Source organism: Asparagus officinalis, chromosome 4, assembly GCF_001876935.1.
Source record: "Asparagus officinalis chromosome 4, Aspof.V1, whole genome shotgun sequence".
Taxonomy (NCBI): domain Eukaryota; kingdom Viridiplantae; phylum Streptophyta; class Magnoliopsida; order Asparagales; family Asparagaceae; genus Asparagus; species Asparagus officinalis.
In genome coordinates this window covers 28231275-28249651 of record NC_033797.1, presented here as the reverse complement: position 1 = coordinate 28249651, position 18377 = coordinate 28231275, and the positions used below count along the sequence as shown (strand labels likewise).

Below are 18377 nucleotides of genomic sequence, written 5' to 3'. Positions count from 1 at the left end.
AGGATAAGGATACTTAGACTGAGTCGGTAGCAGAGGCGTTGGCCACAAGAGGGAATGGTCCAAACCGAAATAATTGGAAGTCACAGTCTAGAGTAGGACATCCTACAATTAAAAAAGATCAGTGTGCTTGGTGCAAGGAGACTGGTCATTAGAAGAAAGACTGCCCAAAGCTTGATGAATGGATAAAGAATAAGCATAAGGGAAAAGGGAAGCAACCATTATCAAAAACAAACATCGTATCGGATGGTAATATTTTTGACTCTTCTATTTATTCGCTTTCTATCAGTCCTATATGTAGCTATTCCGAGAAATCCGAGTGGATGTTTGATAATCACATTTTATTACAATTTTTATACCCTCATTATCTATTTAATATGAATAAATATACCACTAATAATTGCTTTTATCTGTTAATTGCAGGTTAATGAAGAATAAATCTCAAAACCCTCATCTCTCAACAAAAATCCCATAATTTAATAAAGAAATGATTCAAGAAGCCTAAGTGCAATTTTTGACTTTTTGAAGGCTCAAAAGCAAATGAAAACCGGATTTTCACATCAAATAAGCTCTCATGGACTTGGATGCATGGGCCGAACTTGTTATTTTTTTTAATTGTGGAAAATCATTCAAGGGAAGCTTTGATTGGGTCGAATTAGAATGATTGCTGCAAACAACATGGGCCGAAAAATCACAAGCTTCCTAGATGGGCCGAAAACAAATGCAACCGGAATTGATTTTCAAAAGCAAAGGGACATGGATGGACCGGTGGGCTTGGACTTGGACTTCCATTTCTGTTTTTCATTTAAAAATCAAATCTCATGGACCGGATTTACACCAGAACCTGCTGCAAACTTTGGTCCGAAAAATCAAATGCTGGAGACCTGAATTATGGACTTTGAGTTGCTGCACAGTTGGATTTAATCTTCAAAACCAAAGAAAATGGGCCGGACTTGAAGCTTTGAATTTAATCACAAGTTTCACATATGAAATGGGCCGAACTTGATTTAGTTTGAAAAATCAAATTGGACTGGACTAGGCTTTTGCAATTGAATTTTGATTTTCTTGTGAGAATCAAATAAATCATATGGGCCTCCTATGTTGGAAACAAAAAGCAAATTCAAAGGTGGAGATTGTTACTTGGGGCTCAAGACAAATCCAATGGCTCATATTCATTGAAGATTACTATAAATAGGGGTAGAGAGTGAGGGGTTAGAGGTGTGAAAATTTTGTAAACTCCTTTTGGAGAGGAGGGCTACTCTTAATTGAGAAGGCCTTCCAAAAATTATAACTTTAGTTGCAATTAATAATAATAATTTTTCCTCTTTAAATTTGTTCTTTCTCCTCTTGTTGAATGATGAGGATGGAGATGAAGAGCAATTTGAAGGTTTGCATTTCTTTTCTCTTTTATTTCTTTTTAGTAATTTCTTTATTATTGCTTATTAGTTAGATTTAAATTCATGCTTGTAGTATAGATTTACTTTCTTGTCTTTTTTATTTTCTTTTTGCACTTTAATTTGTAGAGTAGATTTATTTTTCTTGCATTTAATTTCTGCAATTTATTTTGTAGTTTAGATTTTTATTTTCTTTGTAATTAGATTTATTTCTTGTTCATAGTTTAGATTTTTCTTTTCTTTTTAATTTTGTAATTAGTCTTCTTTTTCTTGTTTTTATTTCTTAAGATGTGAATTTAATTCTTGTAGGAATCTTAGAATTGTATGAAACTAGTCTAATTTCTTTTCATTCCTATTTGTCACGCACACAACATAAGAACCGAATTCATATTTTCTCCTACAAAACACCTTCCTCGTGGGATCGATATTTTAAATACTATAACTTGACACGGTTGTGCACTTGCAACCTTTTTGGTACATTTTTATGCCGCATCAATGTTGGATAGTGGTGCGACCAATCATGTGTGCTCTAGAAGGGAATGGTTCTCTAGTTTTGAGAAGCGGGATAGTGGTGTGGTATACATGGCTGATAACCGTGCATGCCAGATCCTTGGGATAGGAAGAATTCACATAAAAATGTTTGACGAGACTGTTAGGAAGTTAAATGATGTGAGATATGTTCCTTCTTTGAGGAAGAACTTGATCTCGATTGGAGCTTTGGTTGGAAAGGGTCTGAATGTTCAAATTGAGGATATAGTTCTCAAGATTGTGGAAGACTCTCGGATTATGATGAAGGGCGTCAGGAGGAATAACCTATATTACTTGACTGGAGGTATAGTGGCAGGTGGAGAACTGACGACTTCTATTGCTTCGACTAGACTGCTACATTTGGGGCTTGGCCATTCCAGTATTGATTCCTCGCATAGATTGAAAGAGGATGCGAAGACCTGCAGTTTGAAGTCCAGTGAATATGTTGATGTGAGCAAGAAGACCGAGTTAAAGTTTGGCACCTCTATCCACCGTGCTAAGGGTCGTTCTGTAGGTGTTCACGTGGATGTTTGGGGGCCTCCCAAGGAGGCATCATTGGGAGGTAATAGAAGTTTGGTTTCCTTTGTTGGTGACTGTTCTAGGTGTGTTTGGGTTGCAACCAAATCCCCTATGGAGAAAGTCCTAGTAGTCTCTAACAAATTAAAGAAGTATATGATAGACAGAAAGGTAGAATGTACTTCATTCTGATTTTGGTGAGAGGTACAAGATGGACATGTTTCTGTATTGGAGCCGAGCTCACGGTATTTCGAGACACTTCGCTGGAAAGGAAATCTTGGGGCAACGAGATATGGTGGCAAATTTGGAGAACCGTGCCTTGCTGGAGGAGGATCGGTGTTTGTTGTCAAGCAATGGTCTACAGAAGAGTTTTTGGACTGAGACTTCGACATATTCGAGCAATCTTACTAAAGAGTTAGCAACTGCTATGATAGGAGGTAAAACTCAATTGGGTGTTTGGTCTGGTAGTGTCACTTCGGTTGAGGCTTCGATGAGGGAGCTATTTGACTCTCAGCAGGTGGAGAGTTTTGGACAGACCTTAGAGGTATCACAGCAGGTGAAGAGTGATACTACTCCACATTGGGTGGAGATTACTCCACATACTCCAGATCATACTATATCGTTTGGGATTCCAGCTGAGGTGACACAGTTTGGAGATCATTTGTTTTTGGATGCAGATGATGAGTTGGATTTTGATTCGAGTGTAGCTGATAGATACAGTTTAGATATGGTCATTGGTTCACCTCATGTGGAGGTGTTTGAGGCCATTGGAGGTGCTATCAACCGCAGAGTTAATGATATTGGAGAAGGGTTGCGAACTCTTCTATTGGATTGAGGTCGTTCGCGGCCATTTGGGTGAACTACGTTCGGCTTGATTCCTTGGGCAAGAGGATACGTAGATAGTCATATTTGATTCAGCCGGGTTGGATTAATTAATTTTGACGGGGGTGAGATTTTATGGACTCTCGTTCGGGTTCTCGACTTGTTGTGGATTGAGTCCATTATTGTGAATTGCTTCATGGCGTACTGGACATAACAAGTGGGATATTTGGATGCTTTGGTGTCGGCTCAGTTTTGGGAAACTTCGCCGAGGTAGAGAATTGTGAATGAGATGTAGTGGGGGCCACAACATGTGTCCTTTTTTTTCCTTCTTTCGTGTGAGGTGTTCCCGAGAACAATCAAAGCCTGGCCCACCCGAACTCGATTTGAGAGCTATAAAACCTAACAAGTAGGTTTTTTCTTTTCAGCGTGCAGGAGGAGAAAAAGGTTCATAGCAGAAGAGAAAGATGGCTAGGCTTGGAGAAAAAGCAGATTGCTTTTTTCGGCTGTTTTGATGAGGAGTTTTTTTTTTGTGCAGCTGTTCTAGGGTTTTGTGCATTCCCTTTTGAGAGATAATTGTGTGAGAGGTTTGAGAGATTGTGTTAGGGTTTAGATTGAGTGATTGTAAACCCTAGTTGCATTCTCTCCTCTCTAATAGTAGATCTCCCCCTCCTTGCCCCGTGGACATAGGCAGTTTACCGAACCATATAAAATTGGTTTGTTTGTGTTTATGACCATTGTAATAGTTTTTAGGATCCCTCGACAAGTCAGTCCTAGAACTGATGAGAGGAAGAGCCGATATCTCACTTTGTTGAAATATTCGCTTCAGATTCTTGTTTCCTTGATGAGACGGGAATTCTTATTGAGATCTTCCTCTCTTATTGTGCACCAGAAACTCTGTCGAAATTTTCGCTGCGCACAACACAGTCGTGACCCAGTTTCATGCTAAACCAGTTTTAAAACTGTTCATGGTCTTAAGCAGGCATCTCGCGCTTGGTTTGAGTGTTCGCGATGTCGTGCTCACAGCGAGCTTTATGAAAAGTCATCAAGATGCTTCTCTGTTTGTTCGAACTACATCGTGTGGAAGAGTTTTATTACTTATCTATGTAGATGATATGATCATTACAGGTGACGATGTGGCTGGTATACAATACGTAAAATCTTAGTTGCAACAGCAGTTCCACATGAAGGATCTTGAATCTCTTCGGTATTTTCTTGGTCTAGAAATTTCTCAAGGCCCGCAGGGTGTACTATTATCTCAACAGAAGTATCTCTCGGATATTCTAGATCGAGCTGAGCTAACTGACGATGTAACTGTTGATACTCCACTCCAACAGAATGTCATACTTCGCTCTACTGATGGTGAGTCTCTATCTGATCCTACCCGATATCGACATCTTGTTGGCCAGTTGGTCTATCTGTGCATCTCTCAATCATATATCTCTCATGCCGTTGGCATTGTCAATCAATTTGTTAGTGCCTCACGTTCTGTACACTATGTTGCCTTATTACGGATTCTTCGGTATCTCCGGGGTACTAGCACTCACTCTCTTATGTTTCCTGCTACATCTAAGTTGGAGCTTTGAGTATATTCTGATGCTGATTGGGCTGATGATTCCACTACCAGAAAGTCAACCACATGTTATTGTATATTTATTGGTGATTCCCTAATTTCTTGGCTGTAAGAAACAAGATGTTGTTGCTCTTTCCAGCACCGAGGCAGAGTATCGTGCAATGTCCACAACAGGTAAATAGATTATTCATCTTCGTCGTCTTCTTAGTGATTTCGGTATTTCTGTTACGACTCCTACTCCTCTCTACTATGATAATAAGAGTGTCATTCAGATTGCTAATAATCCAGTATTCATGAGAGGACCAAACATATTGAGATTGACGCTCATTTTGTTCGTCAACAAGTTATCAAGGGCAAGACAATTCTACTTCCTCATGTCTCATCCGCTAACGAGCTTGCAGATTTTTTCACAAAGGCCTTACCTGTTCATCGATTCCAGTTTCTTGTACGCAAACTCACTTTGTTTGATCCAACATAACATGAGTTTAATGGGAGCTGTTGATAATAGTGTATTGTAGTGGGTTTTTGTCCCACATTGGTTGTGAGAACACACATCAATCTCCTCTAGTTGTATAAACATATGTGTACACTCAATATTCAACTCAAGAGAAATTTACCTAAAACTCTCTCTCTCTCTTACTTTAACACGTGCTAAACCAGCTTTCTTTAGGCACCCCCCCAACCCACACACACACACACCAAAAGAAAACTAGTTTAATGCTAATTTTTAGGCTGAAAAGATTAGGTCAGCTTTAGCTTGAGAATTTTTTTTTCCAAACAAGAAATAATTAAAATTAGCCGAGTTTAGTTCTAGCCCAATTTTACAAAGTTGCCAAGCACACCTCAATAAATCTACAAAACCTTCATATTTTTCCATATAAACACTGAAATCTTTCGAGTATTTCAACATTCCCCTGAAATTACCGAAATACCTCAAATGAACCAAAAGCAGTAACAAAGAAAGTAACAGAACATAAGGTTAATTTTAACATTTTAGAGATAATTCGAAAAAACGCTGAAACATTAAAAATACCAAGGTCTTTGGAAATAACTAGGCACAAGACACCGAAAAATATTATTTTGGGAGACTGTGATCTAGGAAATAATACTGACCATTAACTAATAGTATGGAGCCAGAAAAGAAAGCGAAACAAGAAAAGAAAGCTCAATACTCATCAGAGGACATAATTGATGACGCTGATCTCCGAACACTCAACAAATTATACCATACAAGCTAAAGTCTGCAGTCGAATTAAATATCTACACTTCTAATTTCTTGCAACGTTAGAAAGAACTAGTGTAACTTTCATCAGAGGGCAAAGTGTGAATCCCTTCATACGTTCATGCGGTCAGCAAATGAAGAGAGAATACAATGCAGCATCAGCATGTTTACATATACATTTTGTTACTTGTACAACCCAGATAAATTAAAGAGAGCAAAGAGCAGCAGAGGTTACCCTTCATCTATTGACGAGTTCATCATTCAGAAGATTTAACCCCGGAAAGATAAACTTGGGCATGTATTACACTTCCACTGATCATAAATCCAGGCATCACCATAAGCCCAACTTTAGGCTTCTCTTCTTTCTCATCTATAACTATGTCCTTCACCACACTTTCCATATATACCTCTGAGAACTCTGTCCCTCCCTTCACTTGAAAAACCCGAACTTTGGGATCAAATGAAAAGGCAAGCCTATGAAGCAACCAGATTGACTTAGCCAGCTTAAGAAATGCTTGGTAAAAAGGAGTCCTTGGATGCCCCCCACTCATCACATAATTCCTTTGATCAAGATTGCCAAAAAAGGAATTCTCCATTTTTGGGTGCACAACCACGAGGTATTTGCTCCTACAAAATTTACCAAACACAGAATCTGGGCTTTGGCTCAGTATGTCAAGTGGGTCCATAGCTCTAACAGCAAGAAATTGATGGAAGAAATTCTCGCTAGAAACATTAAGATGACCAGATTCGACACAGAAACTTTCTTCTTGAAATCCACTGAACATTTTCTGGCATATATGAGACTCAAATGCGTATTTTTTGTGAGCCCTTTTCCCATAAACTACTGCAGGATCAATGGCATGAGCTGCGGCATCAAGATCCCACCCTGCTGCTTTCATCATGTTGATCAATGGCTTTGAGAAATCATGGATGGATTTACAAACAGTTTCCGCAGAAGAAGAGAAAAGGGTTGGGGTTAATTCAACTGAGAAGAAATGGTTCTCTTCGGACTCTTCTGGTTCCTTGGAGAGTAAACCCCTCTGCTTGAGTTTCTTCTCGAGCTTCAGCTTTCTCTGACTGGACTCCTGAATTTGTTGCTGTAGTTGGACAATTTCAGCGTCCCTATTTTGAATCTGGGACTGGAACTTTTTCACCATTACCTCATAGGTCTTTAGTAAACTCTGCTGCTCATGGATTTCAGCAGCTAGACAAGAGTCCTGAGGTGATGTTGAAGTGGGTCTTGGGTTCTTGTCCCTGTAAGAATGCTTAAGTTCAGATAGCTTCATGAGCTCCTCAATAACAAGTTTATCAGCAGCCTGGATTTTATCTGGATCATAAGGAGTGTGAGCATCCTGAAGCTGGATATATGCTGCCTTCAAAGATGAAACATTGTTGAAGACTTTTGATATCAGGGTGTTCATTGATTCTTTTGCCGGATTTACTGTCTCATCTATGGGTTGAGGATAAACCTTCTGATTGTTGTTGTCATGGCCTTGGGCTTCCTTAGGTCCTGTACGTAGCATAGCTGCCTTCACTAAAGAGGCAGCTGTTCGGGATTCCTTCCAAAAGCAAACTTTGATCTGTAACACACAATTTGATCTAAATAGCCTAAAAAATTATACCAACACATTAACAGCAACATAAAACTATAATTGTATTGAAAGATGGGACTGCTGTAGAATTCTCTCTCTGTGTGTATTGGTGAGACATGGCAAATTTCGCTTGAGTCATGAAAAGGCGCAAGTCACTAGTTCAAATTCAATAATAAGCTCTTCATGAAACTACAGTTTCAGGCCGTCTCTAATGGAGATAGAGCTAGCACAAATATTCAGAAAAAAAGAGAGTAAGAAGGCAATCACTAAATTATTATAAAGTGTAATTGAAATATTAATTTATATTATCAACCCACAGCTAAGACTGGGTCCTGCTCAGTCCAGGCTCCTGTAAGCCTGGGCTTTGATCCATTTAATTTTCTTAAATCTAAGCCACAAAAATGGGCATATCAGGGTTGGATTTGTAGGCACGCGCTAAAATTGGTTATGCATTAAATGAAAGAGATTAATGGGTATCCTTGTCATAGGAGAAGATTTCCCTCCTTGACGCATATGTGGCACAATTCCACCATCCTCATAAAGTAGGAACAAATTCCCACCATCCTCATAAAGTAGGAACAAATCCCCACCAACTCACACACACTCTCTCTCCTATTTTATGAGGATGGTGGGGATTGTGTCACATAGGCGTCAAGGAGGAAATCCTCTCCTATGACAAGGATACCCATTAATCTCTAAATGAAAATCAACCAAATATTGGTCAATACTCTTATCACTTATCAGGTCAAGGTACAAGTTCTTACCCTATCATTCTTAAATGTCCAGGCTCAACAATATTCTAGTGAATTTTAGTTCAGTTTTGGCACAGATCAAACCCATAATTGACCCATTCCACAGTAGAGAAACACATGACGAGGATAGTCTTTACCTCTCAAGCATGTAGAAGTGTCTCTGCTACATTATCAGCAACAATTGCAACATTTGGAATTTTGGATTATCAAAATTTTCAGGTACAAGAAAAAACCTTGCACAGATAAAATGAATTGATCCAATCAAAAGAGGCAGCCTTTGCATGTACAAGATACGAAAACATCATTAGCTTATATCTGTTTTACAATTTATTTACATTTATAGGTAAAAGCCTAAAACTCTGAATTTAAAACCGTGCTCGTAAGAGTGACGAACATGGAAAATTCTGATGGTTTTTACATGCCTTCTTGTATTAGATCCTAATAAGTAGTACATGAAATACGGAGGAATAAATTAGAAGGTCGATTATAAAAGCAGATTCCCAACTTCTCTTCAGGAAGGAATGTCCATTTTTCTTGTTACATCTGTCCTGCTTTTTAATGAGGATATGAGGGTTAAACTTTAGTGTCTACTATCTTCTTACAGTAATGATTGCTTAGATGCTTCTATTGGTGAGAACAACTAAATGCTCAATCCAAGAATATGGAGATATTTGGAAATCTTATATATGAGAATGATATCTTTTACAAAGTCAGCCGGCAAAACAAATTAGCAATAAAGATTGTTTTTGTTGTATCTTTTACAAGTCAATGCAGAAAATAAATGAAATCTTCTTTTGCTCTCTTGATCTCTTCTTTTACAGATGATAGATTCAACCCTACGCACATGAGATATTACCCTGAAAATGCATTTTATGAGTTCCATATCTAGTAAATTGCAGAAAAGTTCTTTAATATGAAGTAATTTAAATCGAAGTTTCAGCAAAGCAGATAGCATACTCAAGGTTTAGCAAGCCAACATAAAGTTCATGTATACAAAAGAATATGGTATAATGTGGCAATATTAAATGCGTCTAGTAACCATTGTGGTAGTGGTCCCTGAGATCCTAAGGGAGTAGAAATATAAGTGAAAGAAAATAGGCTACTAGGATGATAGATATTCAGTGTTAAGAAGAAAAAAAGATATAAGCAATCAGAGAAGACATAGTAATATAGATATTCATTATAATGGAGAAAAACAGCTGTAAGCAAGCAAACGAGACATAGAAAGATAGGAAGCCAAGGACAGCCAGGAATCTGAGAATACAAAGCTATTCAAATTCAGATAATGACTATAACATGAATTATAAATGCAAAGCTTCATGTAAGTCTACATTTCATACTCCCAGTCCCACGTATACCCAATAAGGTGAAGAGGCCTCATAACATGAAACCCAAATGATCAAGATTAACATGTTTTCATGCCAAATAAATAAATGGTGAAGGCAATCTCCCAATTACTACATGAAAAATGATGAAGATAATCTCAGAGACACTTCCAAAAGCATTTTACAGTAAAATACGAAGGTTCTACGTGCATCTTGCAGTAAAATGATGAAGATCATCTCAGAGGCGCTTCTACATGGTGAGAGTAATCTCCTAATTACTACACGAGAAATGATAAAGATAATCTCCCAAAAAAACCAAAAAAAAGGGGAAAGAAAAGAGGACACCATCCTGAATTTAGTTTAGAGGAGTCATCTTGTATCATAGAAGTGCACTGCAAGTACCCTGATTTTGATAATACACCAATGTTTTAGCATCCTGCAGTAAGGCGTCTTCTCTGCTGCAGAGATGATGCAAGTGCACAGATAACGTAGCCCTAACATTTAAATATCAACAATAATCTCTCCATCAATTGTTAATAGACTAAACACCCCTTCTTAGTGTTCTGTTTGAGAATGATCAGTTAGAAAACATTACTCGATATATGTTGACAATCCTCGGGGACCAAAATATGATCCATCAAATTATAAACTTTATAAAAGGATTGTTATGAAACGTTATTGAGTCCAACATTCTTCTTCACAGCGAAGCATCACCTAATAATTATATAAAAAAGATGCTAAATCACCTAAACAAAAAATGAATAACAAAACAAAAGGTTTCATCAAAGAAGCACGCAAACATTGCTTACTGTATTTTCAGAGTAGAGATTGCTGAAAGCACAAAGTTTTCCCTAAATAAATCAGAATCACACAGTCACACTATTAGCTGCGTTCCCTTTTCTTAACAAAAATAAACATCCGGGGAATTGCTTAAAGATTTCAAATTTCCCTTCATGGTGCTAATTAAATAACGATGCTTTTTAATTGGAAACAAAAGAAAAATGATGCATCGAGCAAGAAGCGTTTTTATCAAGGAAAATGGGAGGAAATGTACCTAAAATGATCCCATCCAGTAAATCCCCAAAAATCTAGAAAACAAAATCGCTGAAAAGCAGAGATTTTGTCCAATCTTTTCATCGATTTCTAAAAAGAAAGAACCTCGAAAACTAGGGTTAGCAGGTACCTTCAAAGAGCGGAACCTCAACCGCCTCTAGCTCCAGATTCAGTCAAGCACTCATCTTTGCTTCAGTTGAAGCAGATTTCTAGGGTTAGGGTTTGCCCCCACGGAATAGAGAAGGAAAGAGGGAGGAGAGACCTCGGGTTAAAGCGCTGGGCAGACGAAAAGGATCCCAGAGGTCAGCACGCAGCGTCTTCATTACTTATTAAATTATTAAAAAAATAGATTTCTATTAGTTTTCTAGATTATTAATGCCTCACATCTTCAATAATTCAATCGTCGTCCCTCAAATCATTATTCTTGCTCGTAAGTCCCTACAAATCTGAGGGCTGAGGGGCTCTTGCAAATTGATTCCCCAATGGCTTGAATATTACATAGCTGAACAAAAGGTTTGGGATTAAAACATAAGGCTGCGAGTATTTTGCTTCCCCAAGATTCTGAGCGCCAAAGGGCGCTTGCGAATTGATTCCTCAATGATTAAAACGCCCCTCAGCTAAATAGAAAGTTTGGGAATAATTTGCAAGAGGCGTTACGATTTGAGGGATTTACGAGCAAAACGTTCGAGATTCAAGAGATTATTATGAAATTGTTGAAGATTGGAGGGACTGGCATCTAAAAAACAATTTTCTAACTTCATTGAGACTAATGAATTAAAGAGTACAGCGTGCTCGTGCTTTGGTCTGACCAAAGACCGAGGCACATTTGTTGTGGATGATAATGATATCCGGTACTATAATTAGGAGATTAGGTCATCAGTGTTGTATTATATAGATTATAAATGCGGAAAGTATTTGATTCTTCCAGAAATATTGTCTTAAATGCCATAATTGACTCGCTGCGGTCATGGTAAATGTCCATAGGTTAAATCAATTAGAAAATCCCTCCATGATTAGTGGCTTTAAAACATTTCTTTCTTCTTGCTTCCCTCTAAATTTAGAATCCTTCCCTCTAAAATATGACTAGTTGTTTTATATAATTATTAGAAAATTAAAATTATACTATACTTATATTAAGGTTAGCAATGGAATTGAATATCTTCTATTTGATAGATAAGCTTTATTTAGTTCTAAGTTAATTTGTTTTCAGTGAAATAAAAATAGACATGTTTTTCCTTTAATCGTTTTTGGAGATCTATGTTAACTTGCTCCAATGCAAATAAAAAAATAAAGAATTTTCTTTAATCAATTTTTAGGAAAAACTTTCAATCTAAGGGAAGAGGTAATCAAATTTGGATCCTCTCCACTTTAAAAAAGTAATGAAGAGATTACTACTTTTAATAACAAGAGCTGATCATCTAGTGGACGGTCGATATTCTTTCTAAGTCTAACGCTCACCATATCTCATGAGTTGCACTCATTACTTATTTGCACTTTTAAAAAAAATCTTAATTATCGAAAGGATCCGAGATACACGTTGTTATAATAAATTAGTTTTGTTTTTTATTACTATTTTGTTTATAATAATATTAGCATAGATGCAGGAAATAATCTCAGAAACAAATTTTGATAGAAAAGGGGAGTGAATTACGCCTTAGTTTTGCAATAATTAAAAACTTACCGAGTTTAGTCTATATTAACGGGTGCCCTTGTTACTATTAGTAGTAGTTGAATACTCTGTATCTCTTTATTAGCGTCTAAACAAATATGTGGATGATGGGATTAGGTTCTGCAAACGTTGGGTTGATGAACGGGGATGATAGGCGCGCTTCTTTATTGATTTGATTAAGATTAGACTTTTGTTTTATTTTTTTAAGAGTATTTTTGTAAACAAATCACACATAAATTTTTAAGTCTATGAACAAGTTCCATTTGACTCCTATAATCGTCACTTCCAACGGTAAAGATCTAAAAAGATATCAACGCCCGTGGACACATCTTTTTTATTTAAAACTTCAACTATTTATGATTGAACAAAATATCTCATACTTCCTCTTCTTGTACTGCTTAAAAATCTATATTCATTTCAGTCCTTCAGCCGGATATCATTTGCTTAACTTCGAGCTTAATTTCTATTGATATTTATGCAGTAGAGGAGAGGTTGTATCGCTGTCGAATACCGTACTTGGTCATCGTTGGCGTATAATCTGACTACCTCTAATATAAATTTTTACTATTATTGATTTTCATGCAATGAATAACTTTATTTCGGAGGTGAATTTACAGTGAGTGAAAAATACAATCACATTCCTATAAGGAAGAAATCACCCATTTCCTTAAGTAATTCAATGGCTAGAACCAACCAAAGGTAAATAAAAAAATTTCGGTTGCTTTTATTTAATAAAGCAATTACTTCTCAATCATTATATCTAAAACAATTACGATTCAACAATATAACATACTTGGATCCATGCTAGCTAGAACAATTATTTGTTGCAAGAAAAAAAAGAATCTCAGTATGTTAAATTTATTTGTATTGAGAGATTCCATCTTCAATCTCTTCGTCAGCAATTATAGTAGCATTGGCAAGTATTTATCTCGCATTTTCCTTTCACAGCTCTATTTGGGATCATAGCCACGCACATCGACTGGCAAAAACTGTCTTCGCAAACCTCCGTCTTGCAAATTACCCCAATAGCAGTCACTTGTTCAAGACAAGCTGAAAAAAAAATTAGGAAACATCAAATTTACGCAAAACCAAAGTAACATACCCTTATATCGTAAATTAAGACATAAATGTGTTGCAAAGAATCTAAATATTTCAGTATGTCGCAGAAATACCCTCAATTATTTTATAGGTAAAGGGATAGCTTCGTTTCGACTTAAAGGGATCTAATTGCTACTGAAAAAGTTTATGAATAATATTTGATTGACTACATATACCTTAACCTAAGTCGGAAATCAAAACTATTAACGCAAAGATGAAGGAAAGAGAAGGTACCAAATACAAAAAGCAGTGCGAGAAATAAGACTCTATCAAAAATAGCGAGCTTCGTCATCTTGAAAGATTAGAGGTTTTAGTAATTTCTTCTTATTGTGAGAATATGAGCTATTTATATAGTGTTATGTCTTTAGAGCATCTCCAATCGTACTCTTCAAAATCTCCATCCCTCTAAATTTGGAGAGTGAATCCTCTCCAATCACTCTCTAAATTTGGAGATCTCCAAATTTGTTTCTCCAAATTTGGAGATGGTTCACTCTCCAAATTTATTAATAATTCAATACAACATATTAAAAAAAATAAAATCTGGAATAACAGTAACAAAGCATACATCGATAGAAAAGGGAAGCAAATATAAACTTCTAATACAACATACCATGGGTTGCAAACATAAACCTCAAACATAAAATATGATAACAGACAATTAAAATTCTGGTAGGTCATTATCATTATAACTATCGTTTCATCTAAATCTCTCGATGAACCCCATATTCATTTCTTCCTACAGAACCAGCTTCTCGCGCAAACTGAGAAAATCCTCAAAATGAAGATCTCCAAATTCCACTCTCCAAATTCTACCTTTACTCTCCAAATTTGGAGAGTGAACCATCTCCAAATTTGGAGATCTCCAAATTTGGAGAGTGATTGGAGAGGATTCACTATCCAAATTTGGAGATATCCAAATTTGGAGAGTGATTGGAAAGGATTCACTATCCAAATTTGGAGGGATGGAGATTTGAAGAGTGATTGGAGATGCTTTAAAGCTAGAATTTGGAGAGGCTCTCCAAATCACTATTCAAACTTTTATTATTATAACTTTGCCACTTCCAACTATTTAATTTCTTAAAAATTACCACTTTGTCATCATTCTCAGTAATTTAAATTAGATCTTTAATTTCAAATAAATATAGTTAAGAAATTATTAATCTAATTTTTAAAATAATTATATATTTGGAAAGGTCTCATCTAGATCTTTAAAATGAAACTAATATTAATTTATTTTAGTATTTTATAAAATTATTATTTTTTAAATTAAATAAATAAGTATTATACATGAAAATTTAAATACGGTGATCTATTTTACTTGTTCCATAAGAAAATACAAGCATAAATTACAATATTTAAATTATATTCCTTCGTTGACTCAAGCTAGAATCATGTACGGAGAAGATGTTAAAGAAAGGAAAGGATTTCAAATCGATCATGTTTGGACGATCCTCAAGGATGCCGAGAAATGAGCTGACCTTAAATCCAATCATACAATTGGGAGCATCTCTGAAGGATTAGACCCGAACACACAAAGTCGGCCTAATAAAACAGAGGACGTTATTGATCTCAACACGGAGAGCAAAAGTTTTATGAACATGAGTGATGACCAGTCTCCCACGGACAGCCCAACAAGTTGCCCTGTTGGAAGAAAGAAGGAGAAGGCAAAAGGAAAAAATTCGGCAGAGTTTAGTTCTAAGGATGAAATTATTAAGAGTATGCAATGGATGGATGCTAAACGTGAAATGAGCAGGGGAAAATGGAGCGATTGATGATAATGAAACTTAAAAATAAAAAAAATAAAATTAGAATTGCGAGCTAGAGAAGTAGAATAATGTGACCAACAATTAGCTCTTCAGCGTGAAAGTGAGATAGATAAATTATGTTGATTGATCTAAGTAAGATTGTCGATCAAAGTGAATGTGCTTACTATCAAGAAAAAAAAAGAAATTATTAATAGAAAAGAATATAGAGCTCCATCATTCGACTATGGATTTTCCTCCGGAGGGCCAAGAGGATTTTCTGAGCTTTTAAGAGGAGTTGTAGGAGGAGAAACCGAATATGGATTTCCCTCTCGAGATCAAGGAGGATTTTCTAAGTTTGCGGGAGAAGCTGGTTCTATAGGAAGAAATGAATATGGGGGTTCATCTAGAGATTGGGATGGAACCGGTAGTTATAATGATAATGACCTGCTAGAATTTTAATTGACCGTTATCATATTTTATGTTTGAGGTTTATGTTTGCGACTTATGGTATGTTGTATTAGAAGTTTATGTTTGCTTCATTATTCTATCGATGTATGCTTTGTCACTGTTATTTTAGATTTTATTTTTTAATATGTTGTATTGCATTATTAATATTGGGTTCATTTTAAAGCTCTCGTCGACACCTTTCTAATGTTATTTTTTTCCAAATAAATTATTAAAAATAAAATTAGTAATGTAAACTATATCCAACATTTTTAATTTATATGGCTTTGTTTGACAAAAAAAGAAAGAAAAATATTTAGAGAGTGTGGGTTGGAGAAAACCTCCAAACTCCACTCTCCAAATTAGAATATTATAGGAATATTTCAATTTGAAGAGTGGAATTTGGAGAGTATGGTTGGAGATGCTCTTAGGTGACCAATGTATCTTGCATGTGGCCTCTGTATAATTCTAGTTGCAATTGCATGTATGTAATGTCTCCAACCAAATACGTACTGAAATCATACTCCTTATAAGAGTTTGAGAAAAACTTTCTATAGTCAATTTTACCCTTAATCCTTTTGAATATTACATTCTAATTTTATCCTAAAATATTCAAATAATTTAAAGGTAAAATATTCAACCAAAATTTAATATTAAAAGAGATCAAATAGTAGAACTAATTTTCTATCCTACTAAAAGATGACATGTATCCAACTAATTCTATCTTCTTACGAATTCTCATTAAATTAAAACCATTCATATCCATTACTAGAAATTCATATTCACAAAAAGTAGAAAATTATGATAATCAAATTATTGTTAATTCTAAACAAGTTCTAACTATCCACAATTAAAAAAATCTAAAAAATTGTCATTGTCCCTCCTTAATTATTTTAAAAAGTGAATTTTAATAAACCTTTCAGAACTTTAAATTGAGCATTAAACTCCCAAAATATCTATAATTCTCATCAATTCCTTAGTAAGTTAGATAATTTTAGAAAGCAACAAAAATATTTTAAAATTTTACACTTAAGTTCCAAAATGACATTATCCTAAAATTTCACATTGACTAAAATTAATCCTCAAGCATAGTATATACCCCTCAAATCGATCTTATTTGCAAGTTAACCCATAAATTGATAAGCAGCCCAAAAAACAAAAATTATAAATAACTACTAAAAATTATAAAATTACAAATAATACTAAAAATTTTCTAAAAGCTACAAAAAACATATAGGCCCCTTAAAAATGAAAATTGTAAAAAAACCCTTGAAAATATTAAAATTAAAAAAATTACTTTTAAAGTTCTAAAATTATGAATAACACACAAAAATTCATAAATTACACAGAACTTCTTAAAAATCAAATGCAAACAAACCCCTTTAAAATTAAAAAATTTAAACAACCATTAACAATTTAAAATATTACAAATGGAATCCTAGAAATTTTAAATTACAAGCAACCCCCTAACCATCCCAAAAATAATAAATTGACCCCTTAAGTACAAAACTACAAAGAAACCCCAAAAAGATTACAAAAACCTAAAAATTAATTAAAAGTAAAAACAACCCTCCAAAAAATCAAACATTAGATACAAACACTTCTAAAATCTAAAAATTACAATCAACCTCTTGAATATTCCATTAAATAAAAACAAACCTCTAAAAAGATCTAAAAATTATAAATGACTGTTATTTTAGGTATTTTACTAAAAATTTCTAGGGCTTAAGTGAATTGGGGTGTACTTTGGTCATCTGACTACGCATGAATTAATGATATTAATTTTGAGAATTTTCTACCAAAAATTATTGGGCATTTAGTTAGATTTTTAAAGATATTTGATATTTTGTTCCAAATAGTAAAATTATTAGGGGCTTAGTGAGATTTATCTTTATGTTAATTATGAGGGTTTCACGAAATTGCAAAAAAAAACCTTAGAAAATCTAAAAATTTGAAAAAGACTCTTATCATTCTAAAATTATAAATAATCCATAAAAATTGTATAAGCTATAAACAACCTATTTGAAATCTAAAAAAGTGCAAACAACCTCCTTTCAAATTTGAAAATTAAAAAACAAACCCCTAAAAGTTCAAATTTCCCAAAAAACACATGAAAATATGAAAATAATAAAAAATTTAATAAAAATTAAATATGGCAAATAGCATCCTAAAATTTTTTAAATTGTATACAGCCTCCTAAAAATCTAAAAAATTATAAACAACCCCTTTAAATTAGAAAATTATAAAGTAGCATCAAGAAAATTACTAAAAACCCCAAAAATATAAAAAGTACAAACAACCCCCAAAAAATCTATAATTAGAAGCAAATCTTCTAAACATCTAAAAATTATAATCAACCTCTTAAAATTTTCAATAATTATGAAAAACCTCTAAAAAATCTTTAAAATGTAAACATCCGATGTTTGGGATTTTTTCCAAAAAAATATTTTAGGTTAAGTGAAAAAATGTAAACTTATAGGGTTATTAGGATGACAATGTTAGCTTTCAGGACGTAGAGTGAGAAGAGTTCATCGTGATTTCTTAAATTTTTAAACTTGAGGGGGATTATCTATATTAAGCTCAAATTCGAGGGAGTTTCTCAAATTAAGATAGTTAAGGGGGTTTTCTTAGAGAATCTCTATATTTGATG

General features: G+C 34.8%; 1 protein-coding gene across 2 annotated transcripts; it reads right to left on the bottom strand.

The window, feature by feature from the left end:
• On the bottom strand, positions 6026–11105 carry LOC109837060. Of its 2 annotated transcripts, XM_020405145.1 has the most exons (3): positions 10902–11105; positions 8531–8626; positions 6026–7629 (listed from the first exon to the last, which is right to left on the bottom strand). In XM_020405145.1, the coding sequence occupies exon 3, from the start codon at positions 7570–7572 to the stop codon at positions 6307–6309; it is 1266 nt and encodes a 421-aa protein (XP_020260734.1). In that variant the 5' UTR covers positions 7573–7629; positions 8531–8626; positions 10902–11105; the 3' UTR covers positions 6026–6306. The 2 variants fall into 2 exon arrangements, with proteins under 2 accessions (XP_020260734.1, XP_020260733.1); XM_020405144.1 differs by lacking the exon at positions 8531–8626 and having other exon boundaries at positions 10902–11104.